Genomic DNA, 23,194 nt, shown 5'->3' on the forward strand with positions numbered 1-23,194 from the left:
CAAAAGTTTTGCGAGATCTCGCAAAACTAACTCGGGATCTCGCAAAAGTTTTAGCCGCATTCTTCGGACGCCGGCTCGAAGCCGACCGGGAGGTCGAGGCACGATGTGCCGGGAAAGCGGTGTTCCTCCCGGCTGTAGTGGGTCTCGACCTCCCGTTAGCTTCGAGCAAACGGGAAGAATGCGGCTAAAACTTTTGCGAGATCTCGCAAAAGTTTTGCGAGATCCCGAGTTTGTTTTGCGAGATCTCGCAAAAGTTTTGCGAGATCCCGAGTTTGTTTTGCGAGATCCCGAGTTTGTTTTGTGAGATCTCGCAAAAGTTTTGCGAGATCCCGAGTTTGTTTTGCGAGATCCCGAGATAGTTTTGCGAGATCTCGCAAAAGTCCGTCTTAATTTTTTTTTCTCCCATGTCCCCTGCGGGGCTCCGTAGCGTCTGGCTGAAGGGCTTGTTTCTTTTTGGCCCTAATTTTTTCTGCACCTCCTTTCCTTTTTTTGTTCTCCATTTTCTTTAGTTCTTCTATAAGATTGCTAAACAAGGGGGAGGGTGCATCCGACCTCCTCGGCTGTAATTGGTCCAGCCCAGATTCGATCATGACCAATTGGCCAATCCAACACCTTTCATTATTTATACCCTTCCAAAAAAAAAAAAAAAAATTGATCGGCCCATAAAAACAAAAAATCGCCAGCGGCCCACCGGGCAAATGCCCGGTATGCCCGATGGCCAGTCCAGCTATGGTGACATTCCATGTTTCTAAAGCAAGATTTGTCAGGACCTTTGCCCCTGATTTGTGCCTGATACACAGAGCACCTAAACCCTAAACCACCTTCTGGCTTTGCCAGCCACTGGGCTCCCTCCTGTGAGCACCATGCACAGATCTGGCTCCAGGGTGAGACCAATTTAACCCTGTCACAGGCAGGGTAGCCATGTTCCTTACTTATTGTTTAATCATAGGGGTGTTTCTGATTTGTTTCAAGCTGGATCCCAGGTTATTACATTTACTGCCTCAAACAGAGCACTTTTGGCCATCGCCATCTTGTTTTGGCTGTGACATCAGTGGAAATACTATGATGTCCACTAATCTCAGTGGACAAGCATTTCATTTCAATTTAAAGCCTATATATTCTTTTTTCTATAATCCTAAATGTCGTAGTGAAGACACATTTTTGACCAAACATGGTGAATAAACATAGCGAGAGTGAGCCAGTGTATTTAAAATAGACTTTTTTAGTCCATCTTTACAGCATTGTAGTTTCTCTAAAGCAGTCCAATATCAACAATATCTACCACCACAGTTGAGCAGCCTAGCACCAAGTCAGACGATCTTTTTTTATTTCCTTAAGAATTCTCCTTCATATCTTTCTTTGACCTAATAGTATTTCCACTGATGTCACAGCAAAAACAAGATAGCGATGGCCACAATGCTCAGTTTGAGGCTCCATGTCCTTCTCCAGTCTATACATGTCGCCCTTTCTGCCCAGGCTCTTTGTGGATTAATTTACATAAAATAAAGATGCACACATTAACTATATAAAATGGAGTTCATTGTTGTGACTTTCAAGGTTATGCCAGTGATGTAAGTATGAGCACTTAAAATGATTAGGTTGTAACCTCTAAATGGGGTTCGTGGCAGTTGTTGAAAGAGCCCTCATCTCATTGACTTTTTGTCATTACTGTGTATCAAATTTGTTCAACACCTTTTTCATTTCTGGAAAATTTGTCACTCTGTTGTCTGCAGTTTAACTTTTAGGACATTCATTGTAAAGAAAGTACAACCTTTATTTATTAATAAATTTTTGTTCATTGTTATTGCTGATCAACATTTCTTATCTTTGTGATAATAGCATTGTTGAAGAGTCTACCTCTGCACTCCTGTGGCTTTTTTACAACAAAATGCACAGCTTTGCCTCTGATCTTGTTTTTCCTGCAAGTGGGATCGAGCTATTTATAAACAAACATTTCAGAGAAATGCAGGTTAGCTAAACATACTTTCATAGGATTGCCTTGTGCAGAAATTAGTAACCTTGACATTTACTTTTAATTTATAAATACCTCTTTTATGATTTTATGCTATAGCTTATGTATCAATTCGTCCCCATTTGTCCTAATGCAGTATTTTTTTTTCATCTGCTATATTATTTGCAGTATTTAGTTTCTGTCATTTTTATGAGTAACAACATAGTGATCTAGTCTCACATGCTATGGCCTTCTGTTACAGACAGACTTACAGACCCGTGTGAGCACTCGAGATGTTGTCAACAGCTTCAAGAAACAGACTGACTCTAGCTCCTACTATAGCACCAGTTCTAATCCCAATCCTGGTACTACCCCCAGTTTCAGACAGCGAAATGAGAGTCCAGAAAAAAGAACAGAAGCTGAGGAAAATCCTGACTGTGGCAAGGTAAGTAATAACTACCATTTAATACTTATTGATATATAAATATTCAGTGTTTATGAAGTCTTCTAAACTACTCAGCTAGTTGTACACATGATCAAAGTGGAGATGCATTGACTTGTTTAATATGTTAAATATTGTACAGTATGCATGTGCTTAACTGTGCTAAGCACTGTGCTAAACAAACTAAGATACAGCATTAAAGAGTAATTTTGCTTACTTGAGTTTTTGATGACAAAAAATTAAGCAGAGCTTAAATGGATGTTGAAATGTTGCAGTAAGATGAGCTATGACACTTACAAAAACGTAATATTGGACTAGATAACAAGGCCAGGGCTTTAAAACGAGAAGTATAAGAAAAGCCATGTTTTCTTTAAAACAAAGCTTCTGTCTTTCACACATAATTTTTGAGGTTTGTCATTTTTATTCATTATTTATTTAATTAGGGAATAATAAAAACTAATTAAATTATACTAAACGTGTTTTCCATCCATTTTATTTAAAGAAAATCTAAATATGAGATTAAATGATATTCTTAATAATAGGGGCTTTGCCAATTGTTATACCAACAATTATTTATTTACTTTTTACGTATGTAAAAAAATTTCAAATGGTCATTGATTACTGAATACATTTTCTTCTCTACTGCAGTTAACCGGCTGTGAAAATTTAATTCAGACATACCAGACAAGCCTTAACACTGTTAAATTTTACCCCTGCACACTGTGAGTCAATTGAAAAGACTTCAAACAAACTCTAATTGACGCTATATCCACAGGCTGTATCTACAGGCAGGCTGGTGAACTGCATGCACCTTTGGACTAAAAAATGCCCTCCAGCTGTGTAGGTCTGGCAAGAACAGTTAGATTGACATTTCAGACTTTTTATACCACCGAGCTCAGTTGACCTTATTCAAACAGCAGTCATTTTGAACAGCTGGGGTCAGAAGGTACTGAGGAAATGTCTTTGAATGTCAAACTAGTGTTCAACGTATATGTTAAAACTTCATATACAGGCTTTAAATTTTCACCAGTCTGAGCAGCAACAGACATAGAAACCTCCCTGCTTAACACATAACTTAATATGTTTTTAATTCTGGTAATAGGCTGAATATTTAAAATTGATGTGTCATTTTTATTAAAAGGAACTCAACATTTGGGCCTCAAGGTGTAAATTTACTCTCCTGAAACTCATCTAGGCTGTTATAAACACATATTTTCATTGTTTGAAAAATCCTGAATTTATAATCCATATTTTGACCTATGAAAGACACCATTACTTTGTGTGTGCAGTGCACTTGGGGTAAATTAATGGCACTCCAGAGCGATCATTACAAGGTCGCCATTATAAATTATGAAAAAGAAATGTCACATTGTGCTGCTTTTGATTGTGATTACCAGTCCAAAGGAAAGAAGAGGGTTGATTTTAGTCTTCACAGCTTTCTTGTCAATAGGAAGAGGAGAAAGAAGCAGGAAAGTTAATTTGTGTAGTTCTATGAAAGCTAATTTCCATTACTGAAAAGAAAAGAAAAAACAAAACTCACAATTGAAAAAAAATAACAACATGAAAATGTTGACTTATGGATTTTTTTTTCAGTGGTGGAAACAAGTTTTGATACATCTAACACACAGGGTGCTTTACACAGGCATAGAAAGGAGTACAGCGACACGTTTAACTATGCTTGCTGAAGTACCACGACCACAATTTATGGACACCTGCAGTCGTTCCGGTGTTGTGTTAAATAACAGAAGAAGAAGGAAACAAAAACAAAACACCAGCCCACTGTAATCTCCAACTATGCTACACAGTTTTGCCTCATTAATCTCTTTTATGTGACATCCCTCTGGTGATAAATACATGAACACGATAGCCTTTCATGCTGTACTGTTTAGGCCCAAATCGGCTTGATGTTTGATGGCCTGCAGTGACGTGAAAAATTAAACCTAACGTAATGAGCCTGCTTTGAAAAGGAGTAGAAAGTACAAATATTTGTTTCAAAATGGGTATAGTACAGATACCTTAAAATTCTACTTAACTACAGTAGTGAAGTATTTGTACTTGTTACTTCCCACCTCTGTTTTCCACTAAGCAGCAAACTGTTCGTTATGGTGGTCGCTTTGTCTGAAAGTGAACCAACAGTCAGCAGGAACCTGACAACCAACAGTGTCACCAGCTCAGCAAAAAAAGTGCATGTTGTTCTTCAACTAAGAGTGATGCAGCTACTTAGCTGGATACAGACATATTGGATGAAGGTAGACAGTGGCCAGGCGAAGTGTGTGAGTCAATATTATGGATTGTGTTTGTGTGTGAAAACAACACTGACTTGGATTAAAAAGTCAGACAGCTGCCTCGTCCCTTCTATCATAGTTGTCATTTTAATGCACATCTCTGATAATGGCAGTTAAGCTTTCCTGCTCAGTTAGGTTGTGCTTGGGCTTAAATAGAGGTTCTTGGAGACATTACATGTTTGTCTTGCTAGAGGATCCAGAGATTGTGACCAAGACTGTTACAATTATTTGACATCATTACCCAGAATGCAGTATGATTTAAAAACAGCAACAACTGCAACAAAATAAAAACGACGGCTGCCTTTGTGTGCAAAATTTATTAAACATTTTATCCCCCCCAAAAGACAGCTATTGTTTATTTTTTTAACATCACATCTAAGGGGCTGGTTCTAGGCTGCAATTGTATTAACTACTCATTAAATGATCCACTAAATTGTAAGCTAATGTCCAAATCCCCCCCCCCCCCCCCATTTCAGATGTAAATATAAGTATCTCTTAATAGAAAAAATAAGAGCACTCATTAAAAAAATTTTATGCTTATAGTTCAGTGCAGCCGTTTCGCATAAGAGCATAAGAATAGAAAGAATGGCAATAAAAAATAATAACACACATCAAGGAAACAGTTAATACCCACTTAAACAAGGACACAAACACGGTGTCAGGCTTGCTTTCAGCACCCCAAAGCTATTCAGAAAAGATGGAAGTGAATGAAAATCTCCAACAGATTAAACAGAAGTAACCACACATTTTTTCCAAGCAAAACCATGGCAACACCTTCAGTAATGATTTTTTTCTTTGTTTTAACTATGTTTATTACATTTTTTCCCGAAACATTAGGCCATTTACAAAAATAAAGTAGAAATAAAATATTCCAACATCAGTGACAATTAAAAAAAGATAAGTTAAGCAAGACTCAATAAAACATAATAAAACAAAAACAGTCCCTTAAGCCCAGTCCCACTCCCACTCACTACCAGACAAGAACTATACTGGAATCAATAATTTCTAAGGCAGGAGAACAACTAAAAACAGTAAAATATACGTACTGTATGCAAATGAATAAATAAATGTTATATCACCAACACAGAAAAGAGTACAGTTATTCAGCTATAAAAAAGTTAGATAGATTTAACTCATGAATTTGACAATACTTACACAGAAATTTACATTTGTAGAAAACAAACATATAAACCCAACAAAGACAGCAATCTATTATGAATGTAGTGCCTGAAATCAGACCAGCATTTGTCAAAAAGATGTCTTTTTCTTTGGAGATTAAATGAAGCGACATGGAGATGAAGGTGGGGTCTGAACTTTTTCATAGGAGAGAAATACGAATATTGCCAGCAGTCATGGCTGGTTTGATATACTGTGCCTGGTTTCCTTTGACAGGGGGGGACATCAGATATGTCCTCTAAAAGGGCTAATCTAGGTGAAGAGGGTATCTCACATCTGACAGTCCTGTATATCCTCTCTTATTGAGCACCAGTAATCTTTTAGTTTATTGCGTGTCTAAAACATGTGGAAAAAGCCATCTGTTTCTTTTTTACACCTAGAGCAAAGATCAGAAGTTGATTCAGGAATGATAAGTTGAACATGTTGCATCTTACCAGCACAAAACCTGCTGTGCCAGGGAACTCAGAGCTACACAGGAAATAAGATTTCATGGCAGAGAACAAAAACAAAAGCAAAAAAATATCTACCAACTCATCTATGGGAGTTTAAGCAGATTTGTTTTGTTTGGTTTCCAACTGCCGAATGCTTACTGACTTTTGTTAGTCACTGTGATATGTGTGTACAACAATCATTGTTCTTTTACCTCAAATGAACTTTACTATGAGGAACAGTTTCTATTTTCAGCCTTATTTCAGTTGACTTTATATTTAGAGGTCTAATATAAAGATAGATAAAGAGTTCCTGTTGCCACTAAAATGATGCATCAACAAGGGTATTGCCAAAGTTACAGCCACACTCGTACATATGCATGTTTTAGGTTTTGCTTGTCTTTGCCTTTAGAATATGAATACAGTTCAGTTCCTGCAGCACACAAAAACTCATTAACTGACCCCCTTCATTAAATTGCAGTCATCAAAAAAAAATTGAAAGGTTTAGCACCATCATTCTGATTATATTTGCCATGTTAGGATATCAGAAAAACAGTTTTTTGTGAGTAGTATTTGATTTGTGCTAACACTAACACTAACCTTTATCAGTGAGAGTCTTATCATGCACGAGGGTGCTTCTTACCCTTACATCACACTGTTTGCCATCAATCCCTGTAAGTACATTGATGAAACAACTCTTCTATTGCAGATGTTAGTTAGGAGTCATGGAGAGGAGAAAAAGGTGGGAATCACTGAAGATGATAACAAAGGATTTCTACCCTCACTCCTTAAAGGAGAGTACAATGAGGAGGAGTCTGCAAGATCTTTCCAGGTGGCGCTCAAATTATGGAGGGGGAAGAATGATGGAGTCTGGATACCTGCCAGACCAGGTACACTAAATTGAACTGATTAAATTTACCCAGTGTTTTCACACTAATGATAATGAGAACATAATATTTATCTTTTATTGTTTGTTTGTTTTTTTCAATTTCAAAGCAGTTTTTCTTTGTAATTCACAGTCTTGGAATGGCTGCCACTGACTAGCACTCTCACCATTCAGCAAGGTCGTCTCTGGTTCCTTTCTGTGTGGAGTTAGTATATACTCCCTGTACCTGTGGATTTACTTTGGGTGTATCAGCTTCCACCCAAGGTCTGAATGCATGCTTGTTAGACTAATGTTAGGTCAACTGGTGACTGTAAATTCTTCCAGGTGTAAATTTTGTTGGGAGTGAGTGGTTGTGCATCTCTGTTTGTTTTAATGGATCTGACCAGGGTGTATCCTGCCTCTTGCCCAGTGACAAACAACTTATGGTTCAGTCACACTAAAGTGAAAATAGGATGGCAACCTCATTGTGATTAGGAAAATGCAGTGGCTGGTGATTGCACTGAACTTTTTTCACATTCGGTTAACAGCAGGGCTCGGGATGACCACTTTTGATTGTGATTGTATAAGTTGTTGGGTGGGAAGCAACCTGTATGCAAACAGTGGTATTTTGACTTGGACATACTGCAGTGACTCTCAAACAGACTGTTAAGGGTTTGCAAATAATTGCCATCTAATTCATACAGTCTGTATTCACATTGCAGTCAACTGGATTCAGTCTTGGAAACAAAGTGAATGGACTTCTTTAACTTTGGACTTCCAGGCACCTTGTTTCCAAGCTCTTTGTACCACCATGCCCTGAATGACTGAGAACCTAAACAGACAAATTGGGAAAGATGTTGGTTGTAATATATTTTACACATCACCTGCATATCAAAAATTATGCTTACCTTTTATGTGAATGTGACATCTTGGGTATAACTGGGAAACACTAGGAGCTTTAACTAATGGGTGCAGCGTTCCACTGCTTCTATGTTTTGATTGCTTCCTATTTGCTTTTGTACTAGTTTTGTTTTCTAAAACTGCATCTCATTAGCGTTAGAGTCACAACAGGTTGTTCATCCAGCATCAGCGTCAACTGTAAAATATCACTTTTGATAGAAGGGGACTTGAATTTCTAGAAATAAATGACATTTGTTTTTTGAGTTAACTTTACAGCTCCTTAAAGATATTTGAAGTGGATTTGAATGAGTATTTTTATTCCCAGTTATTATTTTTGGGACCCAAGATTTTTCTTTAGCCCTGGCTTGAACCTCTCTCCACGGCTGAAAAAACAATCCTTTACGTTATTAAAACTCTGTTGTACCAGAGGATAGGTGATCTGCTGGAGGGCATTTGAGTTGGTTTGCACTGGACCATACCCTGTATCTATTCTACTTCTTCTTCTCTAGTACCACCTCCTCATTTTCCACTCTTGTCAATCTATTGCTGGGCTCAAATACTGTGCTGAAAGTTAGTTGAGGATTGAAGAGTAGCAAACTTCATTTCTGCATTAATTTAAAAGCCAGAGTGCTCTTTAAAAGTGCTTAAATGCTAAAGAAAATTATGGTTTTGTTTTTTTTTTTATCATGAAAAGTGGTTGTTTGAAGATTAATGCCATGTTCATCCTATCTGCCTTCACTGCTGAGCTTGTGTGTGTGTGTATGTATGAACATGGAAGCATATGATGTTTGGTGCTTGATGGAAAAAAGTTGAGACCAGCTCAGTTTTGATTTGTCATCTGTCACACCCATGGCACACCATCTGTCGGTATCAAGCTTCCAGCCTCCATTCCGTCGCAGTGACTTGTAGCTAGTTGCTCCTGCAACACACACTTCCTGCAGTGGAGTGGGATAGAATGTATGTGGAGCACTGTATAGCTTCATTACCAAGCTGCAGTGTCTAACTACGGCTATCAGATTAATGTATACACTTACATTTGTATTCAGCTTTTACCAACAAATATATTTTTTTCTCAGCTCTTTCTCTTTCCTTCCTTTGCATTTTCACCTACTTCTCAGTTTTCCTGCTTTCCCTCTCCCTGTATCTGCTCTGATCTGGTCTTACAGAAAGTGCTTACCACTGCAGTAGGAGGGTAATCCATGGCTGTTGCATATTGAGATAATGAGAGGAGTGTTAGGGGTGCCCTACTCCACACCACAGCACTAATCGCCTCAGCTTTGTGTATGCATATGTGTACACGCGCAAGTGTTCCAGGCAATTTTGTGTCTTTTCACAGATATTGTGTATCTGCATCTGCAATAATGTTTGTGCGCTCAGGTTTATGCGGGTGTGTATTATTAGCACTATTATTCCAGGTTCTGTATATGTGTCTAGGTGTTTGTGCTTTTTATTAGACCTCCTATTTTCTCTGCTTTACTGCGTGAACAGACTCTGCTCCTCTCTCCTTTCGCTCTGCTCTGCAAATTGCTACTAGCCCCTCCAGCCCTAATTATTTCTGTCAGGCCAATGGCACCCAGGCCCAATTTAAAGCTTCCACTGAGGACTGCCAAAGTGTCTGGAGTACAATCATAACATGTCTCCTTCTTATTTCTATCTTTTATTTTCTCTCATGCGCTCACTATGTTCCTTTAGTATTTCATACATCTTTTTTCTTATTCCCACAGGGCTCTCTCCTGTCTGTTTGTGTTTTGGCACTTTTGGCATGGTGACAAGGTGTTTTCTCACTTTTTGAGGGGAGTGTGTTGAGAAGCTGCCGGATTATGTTTTCCTGCTACCTATTCTACCTTTCTGAATCTTTTTTCCTTTGGGGCATTTTTTCCCACCTCTTACATCTTAACTTTATTTTTGTTTGATGTCCCTCTCCCCATTTCCCTCCAGTATCAGTGTCAGCTATGGCGACCCAGACTGCCCTCCCTCCAGACAGAGAAGCTGAAGGACAAAGAAGAGGAGGGGGGGGAGAGAGGGTTCCTGTCAAGGTGAAGTTCACAAAAAACAGCCTTACCTACATGGACAGATTGCTGCTCAAGAAGCACCGGAGGTACAGATAGAAATGTGCATGCATCACACATATAGTTAATATTCAAAACCATGTTGAGGCTTCTGTCATGAGCTTCAGGCAGTAGGTTCAGTGAAAAGTTATGCTTCTCCCCTGTTCGTTATTCCTTGCAAATGTTTTATTGTTTAGAATGATTTAGAGCTTTAAAAGCAGTATCAGCTCAAAGTTTTGTTTTTGATTTATTTATGTTATCGTGTATTTGGCAACAACTTTTAATACTATAACCAACTGCTGTGACTTTTCCTTAAATAATGGCTAAATGGTATTTTGGCGTTTTGTGTAGGCCAAATGTTGTTATTAATGTGTCAGATGTTTGTTTAGTTGATCATATTTAGATCAGTAAAATGAAGCTTAAGATGCTCACCCTACCTTAGCATTCTTTGTCTATTTTAGGAAAAAAATTAGGCTTTTGTGCTGAATTTGTTCAAAACTGCACGCCTTCTTTCTCTCTCTCCCCTTTTCTTTCTCTTTTAAAATTAACGGTGTCTAATAACATTACAGGCAGGCAGGATCGATAATGTCTGCTGCCTAGCTCCAACATGAAGGTTATCATTTTATTAGCCATAACTGCTTACTGCTACCTTAGTGATAACAGATGGCTAGTGTGATTATTGGGTAATTGCTAATAGTTAGGTTAGATTAATGTGTGCAGCAGCCAGGTTAACAGTTATAACCGCTTATAACTACTTCAGTGTTCCTCACAAAATTCTTCATAATGGCTGGGGTGCTGGTTTTTAAGATGCTTTGCCAAGTGTGTTGTGCTGCTGTTCATGTGTTTATGGCTTTGTTCCTGCCTGTCTGCAGCTGTGCTGTGTGAAATTGTTTTGTCGACTAGAGGACCTGAAGACAGCACTGTTGGTTTCAAGGCTGTTGCAAATGAATCAATGCAGTAGTAAATCTAAGTATTAATTAATAGCAGAGTATAAATTTTATAACTAAGCTACTTGGTACATGTGCTGCCTATGATACCTATGGTACCGACGTATCATTGTCACCAGATAGATGTCTCACATGTATCTGATGACATCTCTGTTACGCAGATACAACCACACAATCGAGTTTTTACGTCAACTTGTCCTTGTAGCATCATATACACCCTTAGTTTCTTGCTGCCTCCTGTAAGGGGGTCAGAGGTATACCACGCTGTGCACAAACACACACATACATAGATTTGTTATGATACTTTTTGTTACCACGGAACTTGTTTCTCTTGCTTCCCTGTGGTCTTCATAACCAGCCGATATCAGTCACCAGTGTATAAAGCAGTTTCTTACTACTTATTGTGCAGTACACCGCCTGCAGGCTTGGCTTCAGCAGGTCCCATTATTACAGCCTTTATTTAACCAGCTTCTTTTTGGGCTGAGTAGTCCACTGGAGAGCAGGTCAGGGATGAGGCAAGAAGAGTGCAGTTTTGGGTCCTCCGACTGCCTGAGCAGGAACGCTCTAAGTCCCCAGCTGTAGCAGCCTTTAACTGTGGAATAGACCAGAGAGCCAATCTAGAGTGCAATAAGCCTGCAGCGGTGATGGTGGCAGAGCTTAATGGAGAGACAAAGAGACTGGCTGGTAGAAAGAAAGTCGAGGTTGAATTTTAACAAGCTTCAATAATAATGGGAAAAAGACTGAACGAAGGAAGGAGTTTAGTGGTGGAAAGAGCTTTAAAGAATTCACTAGAAGTGCTCAGCTATATTAGAGTCATAACTCTACCATCTTGGTAGATTTGTGCATGGCCTGCAGGTTACAGAAAGCAAGCTTGTGACCGGGGGGGTGCGTCAGTTTGATTTCCTGAGCTGGCTAGGCGGTGTGGTCAGGGTAAGTGAATGCTCGTTCTTCCATCAGCTGCCAGAGTCAAAGTATCTGTGATCAAAGCACTGAACCCTGAAATAAAAGTCTGCACAGGCTTATATAGAACTGACATCTGAACTGACCCTCACCTGCATTTACTGGCTGGTTTAACTGTGCTAGATGATTGCAAAATTTAAGACCTGAGCCTGGCTTGATGTAAGGTTTATTGCAATCCCAAAAAGTAGCTTTAAAGCACTTTTACATTGTCAAAGTACAAAAGAAAAAGAAATATTTCATACACCATATTATCTTTATGCACCATCAGGCAGTTTGGTCCAGGCTTTCTTATTTTGTATAATTTAAAATAGGGTGATAATGACAAAACCATTAGATTATTAGTTCATACATAAAAAAAGAGAAAATTATTTTTAGAGATCATCTGCAGGAACACTTTATCAGGGCTAGTCACTGCTGATCACTTGGTTGAAGGTTTTCTCCTCTATCTTTATTTTTTTTTTTTTACTGCTCTCTAGTGAAAGCTTAAATGTGCAAACAGCCTAAGGCTAGTAAGTGAGGCTACATCATGTGAAGTACTGTACTGTTTGCAAGAAGAAGAGAGCTAGCTTGGTCCATGGAGGACTAAGGAGAGGCAAACAGTGTTCAGGATTAAATAAAGTAATCTACAAAGTCTGCCGCACATTTCCTGCAGTGGGAAGTTGGGGTATTAGTGTGTGTTTTTTCCTTTCTTTCTTTTTTCCTTTTTAAAAAAAAATCAGAATGCAGCAGGCTGATTTCACAAAACATAAGGGAATAGTGTGTTGGACATATGTAGGTATGCATCTGTCAATCATTCAGCAACATAATGAGGTGATAAAGGGAAAGAGGAAAACATGACACTTAATAAGTTACTTAAATTGTTACTTAAATTACTTTTTCTGTCTGGGGTCTATCCTTATCCACTGTTCTAAATATGATTTCTGTGTTTTCAGAACACCAGTTGAAATATACCCATCATCTCAGGCCGTCTCTGCAGATCAAAAATTTCTGCCTGCTACAACCGCTGAGGAGACTCCAAGCAGTATTAATGGTAATACACATGCTAATATGTAACTGCATAAAGAAGTACATCTGTAAGCCTATAAACATCTTTTGACAAACAAATGAGGGACACAATCATACTATGTTCAGAATTGTGTATTTTTTGCTGTACACATCACTTTTCTGAAATACATCCCAGAACCAGGCTCTCTACCAAACAAATAAACAGCTCAGGACTGAGTAGTTTGACAGATAACACAAGTGCAAATCTACACACACTCCAAACACACACTTATACAGAAACACACAATGGCAAAATCTTTCCCTCTCAATGGGTCAGACGTATCAGTACCTGCCCATCCAACTGTGGCACTGTGACGGGTAATCACTGGCTGTGATTGTGTGGGCAGAGGGCTGTTAGAGGTGGCTCAAGCCTGACAGGGTAAGGAATGGGGTGAGGGGGAAGTCAGCCTGTAGTGTGGAGCACACGATCTGGAGCTCATCAGTCAGTACTAGTGTCCTGACTTTTTGCCCCCAGCTGAGGCTGAAAGGAGACATATACCAAGATTAACTCTCCCCTTCCAAACCTCTGGACTCGGAGGCTGTCAACTGCCTCTCATCATATCAATCAAGATTCACTCTAAACCTGACCTTGTTAGGATCTGCAAGACCTTGCTTTCCCCCCTTTCAGAATAGCTGTCTATCTCAAATCTTTCTTTAGTCAAAATTTCCTGTGTTTACAGCAGTAATGATTGATAAGAAAAAGTCACTCAAATTCTCTTTAAATGTGTTTAATAACAAGAGTGCATTTCAGAAATAAATATGTCAGCATCTCTCTGCTGTGCCCACATAGTGATTCTTACAACAACGTACATTCTTACTATCAAAATGACCCAGAACAATTTATTTTGAAGGAGAACCTGATTGCACACCTTATTTGTTGCTAGACAGGAACTGCCCTTACTTTATAATGCTTAGAAAGCTATTAGAGGACCAGACAGTTTAGGTCAGGTCTTGGTGTTTATGACCCTGAGAGTTTAGTTGTTTATTTTAAAGTGGATTACACCACTGTATCCAAGTGGTTTTAACTGTGGCTACAAATTGTCTATTAGACAATGCCCTGCCCTTGAATAAACTTCCCAAACAGAAGGTTTCTTAACCTCCTTTATCCCAGAGCTCACTTTTTTGTGCTTTTTTAATCAAAAATGAAGCCAAATAGTTGATCATTTTCATATAAAAGAATAGCATTGACTGCATATCCCTTTTTTGAATGTATGAAATCATAATAAACCAATACAAACTCAGTTATGCCTCAACAAAACTGCACATTAAAGCCAAAGACCTTCTAGAAACATGTCTGGCAGCCTTTTAGCCATCTTGATATGATTCTAGGACTTCTGAAACAGCGTATATACATTTTACTTTAGATAAGCTTTAACCCTTTCACGCATAGTGGTCACTACAGTGGACAGCTATTCAAAGGCTGTTCTTGTATTTGTGTCAGTGTTGATGGTAAACATGCACAAAAACCACTACATCTGACACTGATGTATCACTCCATACCCTGCCACCCACTCAAAATGTATGTTGTCCACCTAAGTGGACATGTAAAAAACTCTTTGAAAAGTCCATGTTTAAAAAATGAAGTTCAAAAATCTTTTTTGTTCATGCCTAAAGATGAATAAAAAGTCCTACTTGAGGTTGCCATAATTCACGCATGAAAGGGTTAATTTCTGTGGTCGTTTCGACCACAAGTATTTTGTAGACTTTGCCCAAAATGACGTTTTAAAAAGCTTTTTCTTCCTGAATGTCTTTGCCCTCAGATTTCAATTGAATGCCATGTAAATGTTAGTCAACTGGAGTTATTGATGTGAAAATACATGCACTTTAATTTACAGGACTGTTCTTATGTAAACTTTATTTTGTTTTGATGCGCTGTTGTAGGAAATGATACAGAGCTTTCAAGATCTACACTTACATATTGATAGACTTAGATTTGCACATTTATTTACAGCTCTTACCTGCTTGTAATAGAGAGTCAAACAACTCATTATTCCTTCATCATTTCCATACTCTCAAATCAGTGAAGTGCTAATTATATTCTAACTCCTTTTATAATATAAAACAGTTATTATAATAATAAAACAGTTATTCATACTACAGCTTTCATTTCTCTACTCACAATTTAATAATTAATACTTTGTTTTGGTTATATGCAGATGTGAGGAAGACAGCAGTGTTTTTTCTCCTTGTCTTTTTGGGAAATGTCGAGCTGTTTAGCAGCTGATAAACTATTCCTTCCACCTGCTTCAAACTTTTCTAATGCATGCAAATTACAACAGGTTGCAGAATCTCTCCTCCTCTCCTGTCTTTGAATATAAAAGGGAGGGCATTGTGTGTGTCCATGAATAATAAAAGCTGTTTTCTGGCGGCATGTTGGGAGCGCCCCCTTCTTTTAAATTCTCATTTTCGTGAGCTGTCAAACCCATGTGGTGATGTGATAGAAGGATTGTTAGTGAGGGAGAGAAGAAGAAGGCAGAACAGCATCATTAGCAAGAGTGAAAGAATGGCAAATTAACTGATAGAAAAGGAAATTTCATGTATATTCATGTGCCAATTGTGTTGGTCATGATAGGATAACAGTATAACATGGTATACTGTTTTGTATGTTGCATAAATAGCCATATAAACGGTAATAGCTTGTAAATATTTGCTTGACATTAAAACCTGTCCCAGAGATAGTAGACTATTACAAATGTCTGGTGTAATTTTTTGAATGGGAAAGTAGTTTCCTTAGCAGTGAGAGCATTACTCAGCTCCTGCTGTGTCAGCAACATAGGAAGACCTAAGTGTTCACCTGTATCACTGTGGCCTCCTTTACATGTAGGAAGAGATTAGAAAAGAAATGCTGGTATCAGGTTATCATGGCACGTTCATCAACACGTTGCTGATGATACTTCTTTATGCCTATGGCTATATGTTTATGGTTGTAGCCATTCTGCCAAAATCAGACAGTCAGATATTTTCTGCTCTTTGCAGTTGACAGCAAGAACACTTTGTATCCATCATTAGTCATTCTCTAGCTCACTTGCATGACTGCCAAAGCCAAACTTTAGGAGACAAGCTAACTGCCAAAAACTGAGAGTTAACCTGGGAGTTGAGTTTTGGCCTGGTCTGTAAATGATGCTTAAGACAATAGTAAATTCTCTGTCAGTGCAAATGATGAATAATAAATGGCTTGCACTTTAAGTGACTAGAAATCTACTAGTACAGAAAAAAAATCACCTTTTATATTTATGTTAATCTAGAAGTGGCTTTATAAGTAAAAAGTACAAGCTGTAACAAAGCAGAAAGAAAAGCAACTGATTCTTCAGGTCACACCATCAACAACATATCAGAAAGCACGGCTCTGTCTCTTTTTGTTTTCTTTTGATTGTGTGTGTGTGTGTGTAGCTGAGGAGGAGGATTTTCGCCACTACTGTGCATCACTGTTTGCTGTCCCTGTCAGCATGGGTGGACCTGAGCCACAGGTTACTACACCTGAGTCATGCCTCCGCATTGAAGTCCTGGATGAGGTGAGAATAACTGGAGTATTTTATTTTAAAGGATTACACCTCAGTGACCACATGTCTACACATGACAAACAAGGAAAAATAAAGACAAAAACTTAACACCTGTGCACATGACTTTACAACACTAACATATTTGTTCTTTCTCTTTTTTTCCCGTCTAAATCATGTGTCACAACACTGATCTCATTTGTTGTCCACAGACAAGCAGAGACAGGAGGGGACTCAGTGCTGCTGAAAAGAAGGCAGACAACAGCACAGAGTAAGGCTCAAAGAAAAAAAAGAAAATGTAACATTCTACAGGAACCATCATTACTAAATAATAGTTGTTTAAGCTTACTAATTAGTTTGTAAATGTTATTGGACGGTTAGTTATCAACTTGTTGTAAATGTTTATTAAATACATTATAGTACAGAAGCATTGTTTGGATGGCTAAAAATGAAAATGTTGTGGAAGCTGATAGAAGTCATCAAAGATTGTGACAGTAAAGGTCGTTACACATCTACTGTGGCGCGTTTTGCGAAAAAACAACACGAAATTCTGAATTTTCTGGAGCCGAGCTTACCTTGTAACATGTATCAGAGTTTTTACAGCAAATTCGTCCTCAGAAAACACACGGAAAGAAAATGAAACCAACATCAAGCGATGATGAGCGGGTCCTGATGTTTCTAAACTAGAAAAGGAAGAAAAAGAGATACTGGGTTCATCCAATTCTCAGGAGAAGGCAGCAGCGGGCAGAATTTCATGGTTTGATCCAGGAGTTGAAGCTGTATCACTGCTGCATTCAAGATTTTCAGGATGTCAGTGGTGCAGTTTGAACTCTTGTTAGTTAGAGTTGTGTGCAGGTCTGAGGGAGAGAAAGCATTTAAGAGAGCCGATTGACCTGGAGCATGTCCAGCTGTGTGTCTGAGGTAAAATAGTATATTTTTTACTTCTATATTATTCTATATGCAGTACTGTTGTGTGTTTTAAAGTCAAAAGTGCGCTTGTTGCCAAATGCAGTAGTCTGATTGTTCAGATCTGATTGTTTTGATCAGAAAAATACAAAAAACAGAAATGGTACAGATTCTTTAAGTGAATTTATGTGCTTGCTGTGAACAGCTGCATTTAACGCATGAAATGTTTATTTCATGAAATATTTTTGCAGATTTTACACGTCTGGTGTGTAAAGGCCTTAACTGTTAATTTACTAGCATGAATATCATTACACAACATGTAACAGGAAACACTGGAACAAAGTCAATTAAGGTTTTTGCAAAAATGTTAATTATTTAATTATTAAAACATATGAGCGCTGTTTGTGTCTCTCTGATTGACTTTTAAAAATGGACATAGATTCACAAATTTTCTCTATTCATCACTCAGGGTCCATACTGTTCAGTGGATTTCACAGAAAGGAAACTCGGTGGTGCCCAAAACAGCCCTACCAAATGATGGATCCTTAAGAGTCGGCCCTTCTTCGCCTGTTGCACCACTACAGTCCAGACTAGCTCAGAAGCTCAAACCATCTAAGCCTCAGACATCACAAGCTGGGCCCTCGATTAAATGTGAGCTGTCTATTTTGCAGCGAAAGAGTAAATGACATGCTTTTTTAATCTGTATCAGACTGTAGAAGCCAGCAAGTTTTCTTTTAGATGTAGGTCACTTTTACATTAATATTTCTCACTTTATTCAGTTCTGACACACATACATAGACATACATAGAAAGGAAAGCATAGTACATCTGCAATTCCCCAGGTATTAGGCAGTAGGGGATTGCAGTAACACTCTGTTGTGTTGCAATGTGGCTGTGATGGCAGAGAAAAAAAGGACATCTGTTTCAAAACTGTGCTGAGGTTTTTCACAGCCTCCTGTATATTCCCTCATATTGTCATATGCGTGGCCCGCTGCTGTCTGTGATACTCTTTCTCTCTCTGCAAACCCTCTCCACACATTCCCTGCGCTCCTGGATGTGGACAGGGTCTCTCTTGTTAAAATCTTTGTCCATGTCAGCCAAAAGCCTGTGCAGATTATTGGAATTCTGTTTTCTCAGGTGTTTCTTTGTTTGTACATGTCCATTAATGCTGCAGTTCAGACTTGTGCAATTTGGAAGTGGTGCATAAATATTAATACACTGATCTAGTAAAGTAAGGAGAACAAGAAAAGTGACTGGAGCTCTGCATTCAAGCATAGTGATTCTGGTCTGTCTGAAAATCCTTAACAACCTTTTTTTCTTTAAGCCATGCTTATGAACCATTATCTGAACTCATGCTTACAAAAGCAACCAATGCACTGAATGTTATTTGTATCTTTTACACAGCACATCTATTTAAAAGCAAGCTGTCAACATGCCCCACTGCTGAGAATCCAACAGTTTCCGAGTCGTCAATCAAGACATCACCTGCAAAGTCACCTCGCCAATCTCCCCAATCAACAGCTGACTGTGGAGCACCACAGCATATCTCCTTGTTACCACATTCCCAGCTTAAAACTCCCAAATCTTCAGCTGATGTTTCAGTTACGACTAGTAGCAGGTCGCCAATCTCAGAAGAGCATCTCTCCCCTCCTCCATCCATATCATTTCCCCTTAGGTCTACTTTCACAGTTTCGTCATCCAGCTCTACTGACTCAACCTTATTGCCCAAAGTGAACCATCCGGCCCCATTAGAGAAATGCTCGGACTCAGCTCTCTTGCCAGATCAACCCCAATCTTCCCGGTTATTTGTAGAGCCTATTTCCTCCCCAAAGATTTGTGAATCACCAAGAAGCAATCTGATGTCCCCAAAGGAATCCCAGTATTTCTTATGTGACCCAGAATCTCTTCTATCAGATAATCAACTCCAGTTGCCTTTGTCCCCTAAGACTACAAGTGCACACTCACCAGCAAAATACTTGGAACCAGCTCAATCACAAATAAGTGCTGTGGCTTCAGAAACCCTGTCAAAGTTATCTCTATTTGATGCGACCCCTCCAGATGAACACTCTACATATAGGTCAACTCAAACATTTGAGGACGCTCCAGTTATTAGGTCTGTTGAAACAGAGTCAACTCAGTCACAGGATACAAATTATATCCCATCATCATCTCTCTTAAAAGTCACCCAAAACAATGTTCTTGCTGTTAAAGTGGATGAAGAAGAGAGGTTATCAGTAGGTAAGTGAAGTGCAGTAATGTGCCCACTCTGGTATTTATCTTTGTGTGTGCCTGTGGGCGTACTGATGGTGATGAGCAACAATTAGACCCAATATTTACTTTGTTTTTGTAATGAAAGTCTTGTTAATGGGTGCTAAATTAACTATTTATTAAGAGTGGTTTGTCTTAAACTGCTTTTGTGTGATTACATTACATTACATTGTTAGAAATCTTTGTTACAAATAGATGGACTCACAATGTGACTGATAAAAGCTTCTTTGTTACTGTCAAAGACAAAACAGTTGGTGAAAACAGTCTTTGTGTGGTTTCAGCTCATCTTCAGTTCTCTCACATGCTTATCATGTCATGTCACTTTTGTTTTTATTCTTGCAGCTATAAATTAACTTGGCAAACTACTCCGCAATGATCTGTTTGGCTTTAACTACAGATCTACTCTAGAGTCACTCTAACAAAATGCGGATGAGATGAGAGATTTAATTGTTACCTTATCTTGTGAAGAAGCATTGCCAATTTACACCTCATACAATTAACAGCTCTTAGATCATGTGATATGACATTTCCACCTCAGCTTTAATGGCCAAGGAGGGTTTGGTACAAGGTCACTCGCTAACAAGGTTGAAAAGCAGAGGTAAAGGGCATGCGTAACAAATACTTTCCAAATAACCGGGTAATAGAGGTTAGAAACTGTTTTGAGCAAGTAATAATTACATAGTCTGATATTTCTGTTAGTGGTTTAAAGTCTGCCTGGATGCAAAGGCAAATACATCTCTATATGCCCTACTTCCTGAATATTCTTTCCACTGCATAGCTACAATTTGTACATAGAGAATACTTCTATTATGAAGTCTATTTCTCATAAATTGATTTGATACATTTTGCATTTCAAGGCATTTGCTGAGATTTCTCGAGACCAGACAATAATGTCTGGGGAGTCAAATTTGGATCACAAATAGGAGAAAGAAAATAGGAGAAAGAAATGTCCATGTTTATGGATGGGGAAGCACAGGTCTTTGCAGTAAAGTGATTCCTAATAGAACACTTTGTCATGCCACAGTTTGAACACAATTCTCACTGGTCAGGCAGTTTATATGAATAAACTGCTTGTGGATCTTAGCAGTAATGGCTTTCTTTTATTCCACTGGGCTGTCAAAGCCAATTTAGATCCAGCCATAAAAAGTGTTCTTTTTCTTTTTATTAGTATTGATTAATGTTTAGTTTTTAAGTAAATACCTGACATAAAGCTAGAACAGACAGGAAGGTAATTACGCAGCAGAGAATTGCCCTTCCCTCTTAGAGTACTTTCAGTGAACTTCATAGTTAATGTCATGCATCTCAATGTGTACAGATGTATGCCCAAAACAAATGGTTGGAAAGATAGGAACAGACTTTATTTGCTGTGTACATTTATATGAATATCACTAAACATTTAGTACTACTACTAACCAATTAACTCTTATAACGGAACAATCAAAGATTTGTGCTCAAAGGAGTATTTTGAGCTGTGTGGGAGTATTTACACAGCTCAAAAGTAAAGTATTTATTTGAGTTTTTTCCTTACTCTTTTTGTTTGGGTCTATTTGCGCACACATTACAGTCCCAGTCCTGAATGTGTATGTAATGGTTATGGTTTGCTAAGTGCAGTTTTATTCAGAAAAAAACATTACTAAAAGACTTTGAATTTGACTAAAGTCTGGGCTGTAAGTTCATAATGGCTTGTTCTGTCAGATCTGTTCCTGGTATTACTTTTAGTTTTCACACCTGCCTGTTCATCCATCTCCTCTGTGCTTTTCTTTTAGATCCTTATGTCACTTACTGTAGCTTCTCAGCTGGTGTAACTCTAAAAGCTTGCTTCTTCAGCTTATTAAAGCTTTAAGGCCCTTTCATATGAAACATGATAAAGGCACCCTTGTGTTATGAGACCCATTCTTTTCTATGGTTTGCACCATACATAGCCAAGTTTCCTGCTGCATGGAACAAAGTACAGTTCAAGTGCACCAGCTGGGCACATGTGCATGCTGTTGTCACCACAACGTAGCGTGACATACGTTCATGTGGCCCATAGAAATGCAAAATTAATGTATACGTAAAGACTATGAGTGCCCTTAAAAATGACATATTACAACCAGAATGCAGCAGCCAGAGCAGCGCCATGTGAAAGGGCTGTTGTAGTTTTCATTGCATCATACAGATGAAAATCCTGCTGCTGTGGTGTGAGTCATAATAAACAGTTTTTAGTCCAACATTGTTTGGATGACAATAATTCTGTAATAATAATAATAATGCCATAGCATTTTAGATCAAAGTCAACAATCATAGTCTATGAAACAACAAACAACTTATTGTAATCATAACTTAAAATAAACCTTTCATTCTCTAAACATGTATTCCTGGATTTTCGCCTGAAGACAGTGGCGATGATATGTCCAGTGATAGCCTGGGTCTGGATCCACTTGAAGAAGATACTTCAGATGAAGATTCACAGATGCAAGGGCGTTTAATGAGAGGGAGCTCCAGAGAAGAGAATCCTGCCATATCTCATCTAGAAGATTCCTTTGTTCCTGCAGAGACAGAAACAACAAAAGATTTGCAGACTGATAAGTCAGAAGAGCTGCCAGAACTATCCATGGTAACATATTACTGTATTCCCAGTTGCTTTTGGTTCTTGAAAGAGGGAGCCTTGGATTACAGAGCTGTCATTGCATTATTTTCTCTGAATCAGTCTTCTCCTAATGAAGGAATATTATGCAAATTGCAAATGGCTGAACTTTGTAAGTGGCTGCCAAATTGACAATCAGGAACGAATACAAAAGAGATTTGTCTTTATTGCTGGTGTAACTTGAACCTTAACCTATTAACTTTTTAACCATTCTATTTGCGACCATTGTTTCTGTGTGACTCATTTAAATTGTCCAATAATGACCTTAACTGAGACATTTTTCAGCCACAATATTAAGTGAGAAGTTTTTGATGCAGAGGTGCATATGTCTAATTTTAGCCGCACAGAGATTTTTACTGCACGAAATGAGTAATCTTGTATGACCTCCTTTGCTTCGCATAACTGGTTTATTGCTGACAAATAACTGATTGAATTAACAAATGAGTCATTCTAGTCATCCACTGAACTTTATCTGGGAAATATCTTGAAGCTGAGTAATAAAACTTTTTGAAGTTCATTACACTAGACATAATCACTGCACTGAATGAGAAGGCTTCAGCGACATACAGTTAGAGTTTCTTATTGTAGCTGACCTGATCTATTAGATAACATTTGTATCACACTAATTACTTTACATTATTCATCTATAGCTCAGAGACATCTAAAGCTGTGGTGTTAAAGGTGCAAACCATTGAGGGAAGAAAAGAGTAACAGAGTGGATTAAAAAGGCAGTGCTTGAATGGTCCCAAATGACTTATCAGCCATTTAATGGTATGAATCCTTTATACTGTGACAGAGGAATGGAAAAAAAAATAAGGAGGGTAGTGCTTTATTAAAAAGCTGGAATAAAAT

General features: G+C 38.4%; 1 protein-coding gene across 6 annotated transcripts in view; it reads left to right on the top strand.

Moving 5' to 3' along the window:
- Nucleotides 1–23,194, top strand: part of zbbx (zinc finger, B-box domain containing) — a 74,453-nt gene that overhangs the window by 31,162 nt on the left and 20,097 nt on the right. For all 6 annotated transcript variants that reach the window (XM_040009191.1, XM_040009196.1, XM_040009193.1 and 3 more), the window contains 9 exons: nucleotides 2,214–2,396; nucleotides 6,992–7,172; nucleotides 9,986–10,145; nucleotides 12,935–13,032; nucleotides 16,437–16,558; nucleotides 16,756–16,814; nucleotides 17,919–18,100; nucleotides 18,853–19,686; nucleotides 22,092–22,312. In XM_040009191.1, the coding sequence (XP_039865125.1) occupies nucleotides 2,214–2,396; nucleotides 6,992–7,172; nucleotides 9,986–10,145; nucleotides 12,935–13,032; nucleotides 16,437–16,558; nucleotides 16,756–16,814; nucleotides 17,919–18,100; nucleotides 18,853–19,686; nucleotides 22,092–22,312 (2,040 nt within the window). The remainder of the gene's footprint in view (nucleotides 1–2,213; nucleotides 2,397–6,991; nucleotides 7,173–9,985; nucleotides 10,146–12,934; nucleotides 13,033–16,436; nucleotides 16,559–16,755; nucleotides 16,815–17,918; nucleotides 18,101–18,852; nucleotides 19,687–22,091; nucleotides 22,313–23,194) is intronic.

Source organism: Simochromis diagramma, unplaced genomic scaffold, assembly GCF_900408965.1.
Source record: "Simochromis diagramma unplaced genomic scaffold, fSimDia1.1 OVJJ01000344.1, whole genome shotgun sequence".
NCBI lineage: Eukaryota > Metazoa > Chordata > Actinopteri > Cichliformes > Cichlidae > Simochromis > Simochromis diagramma.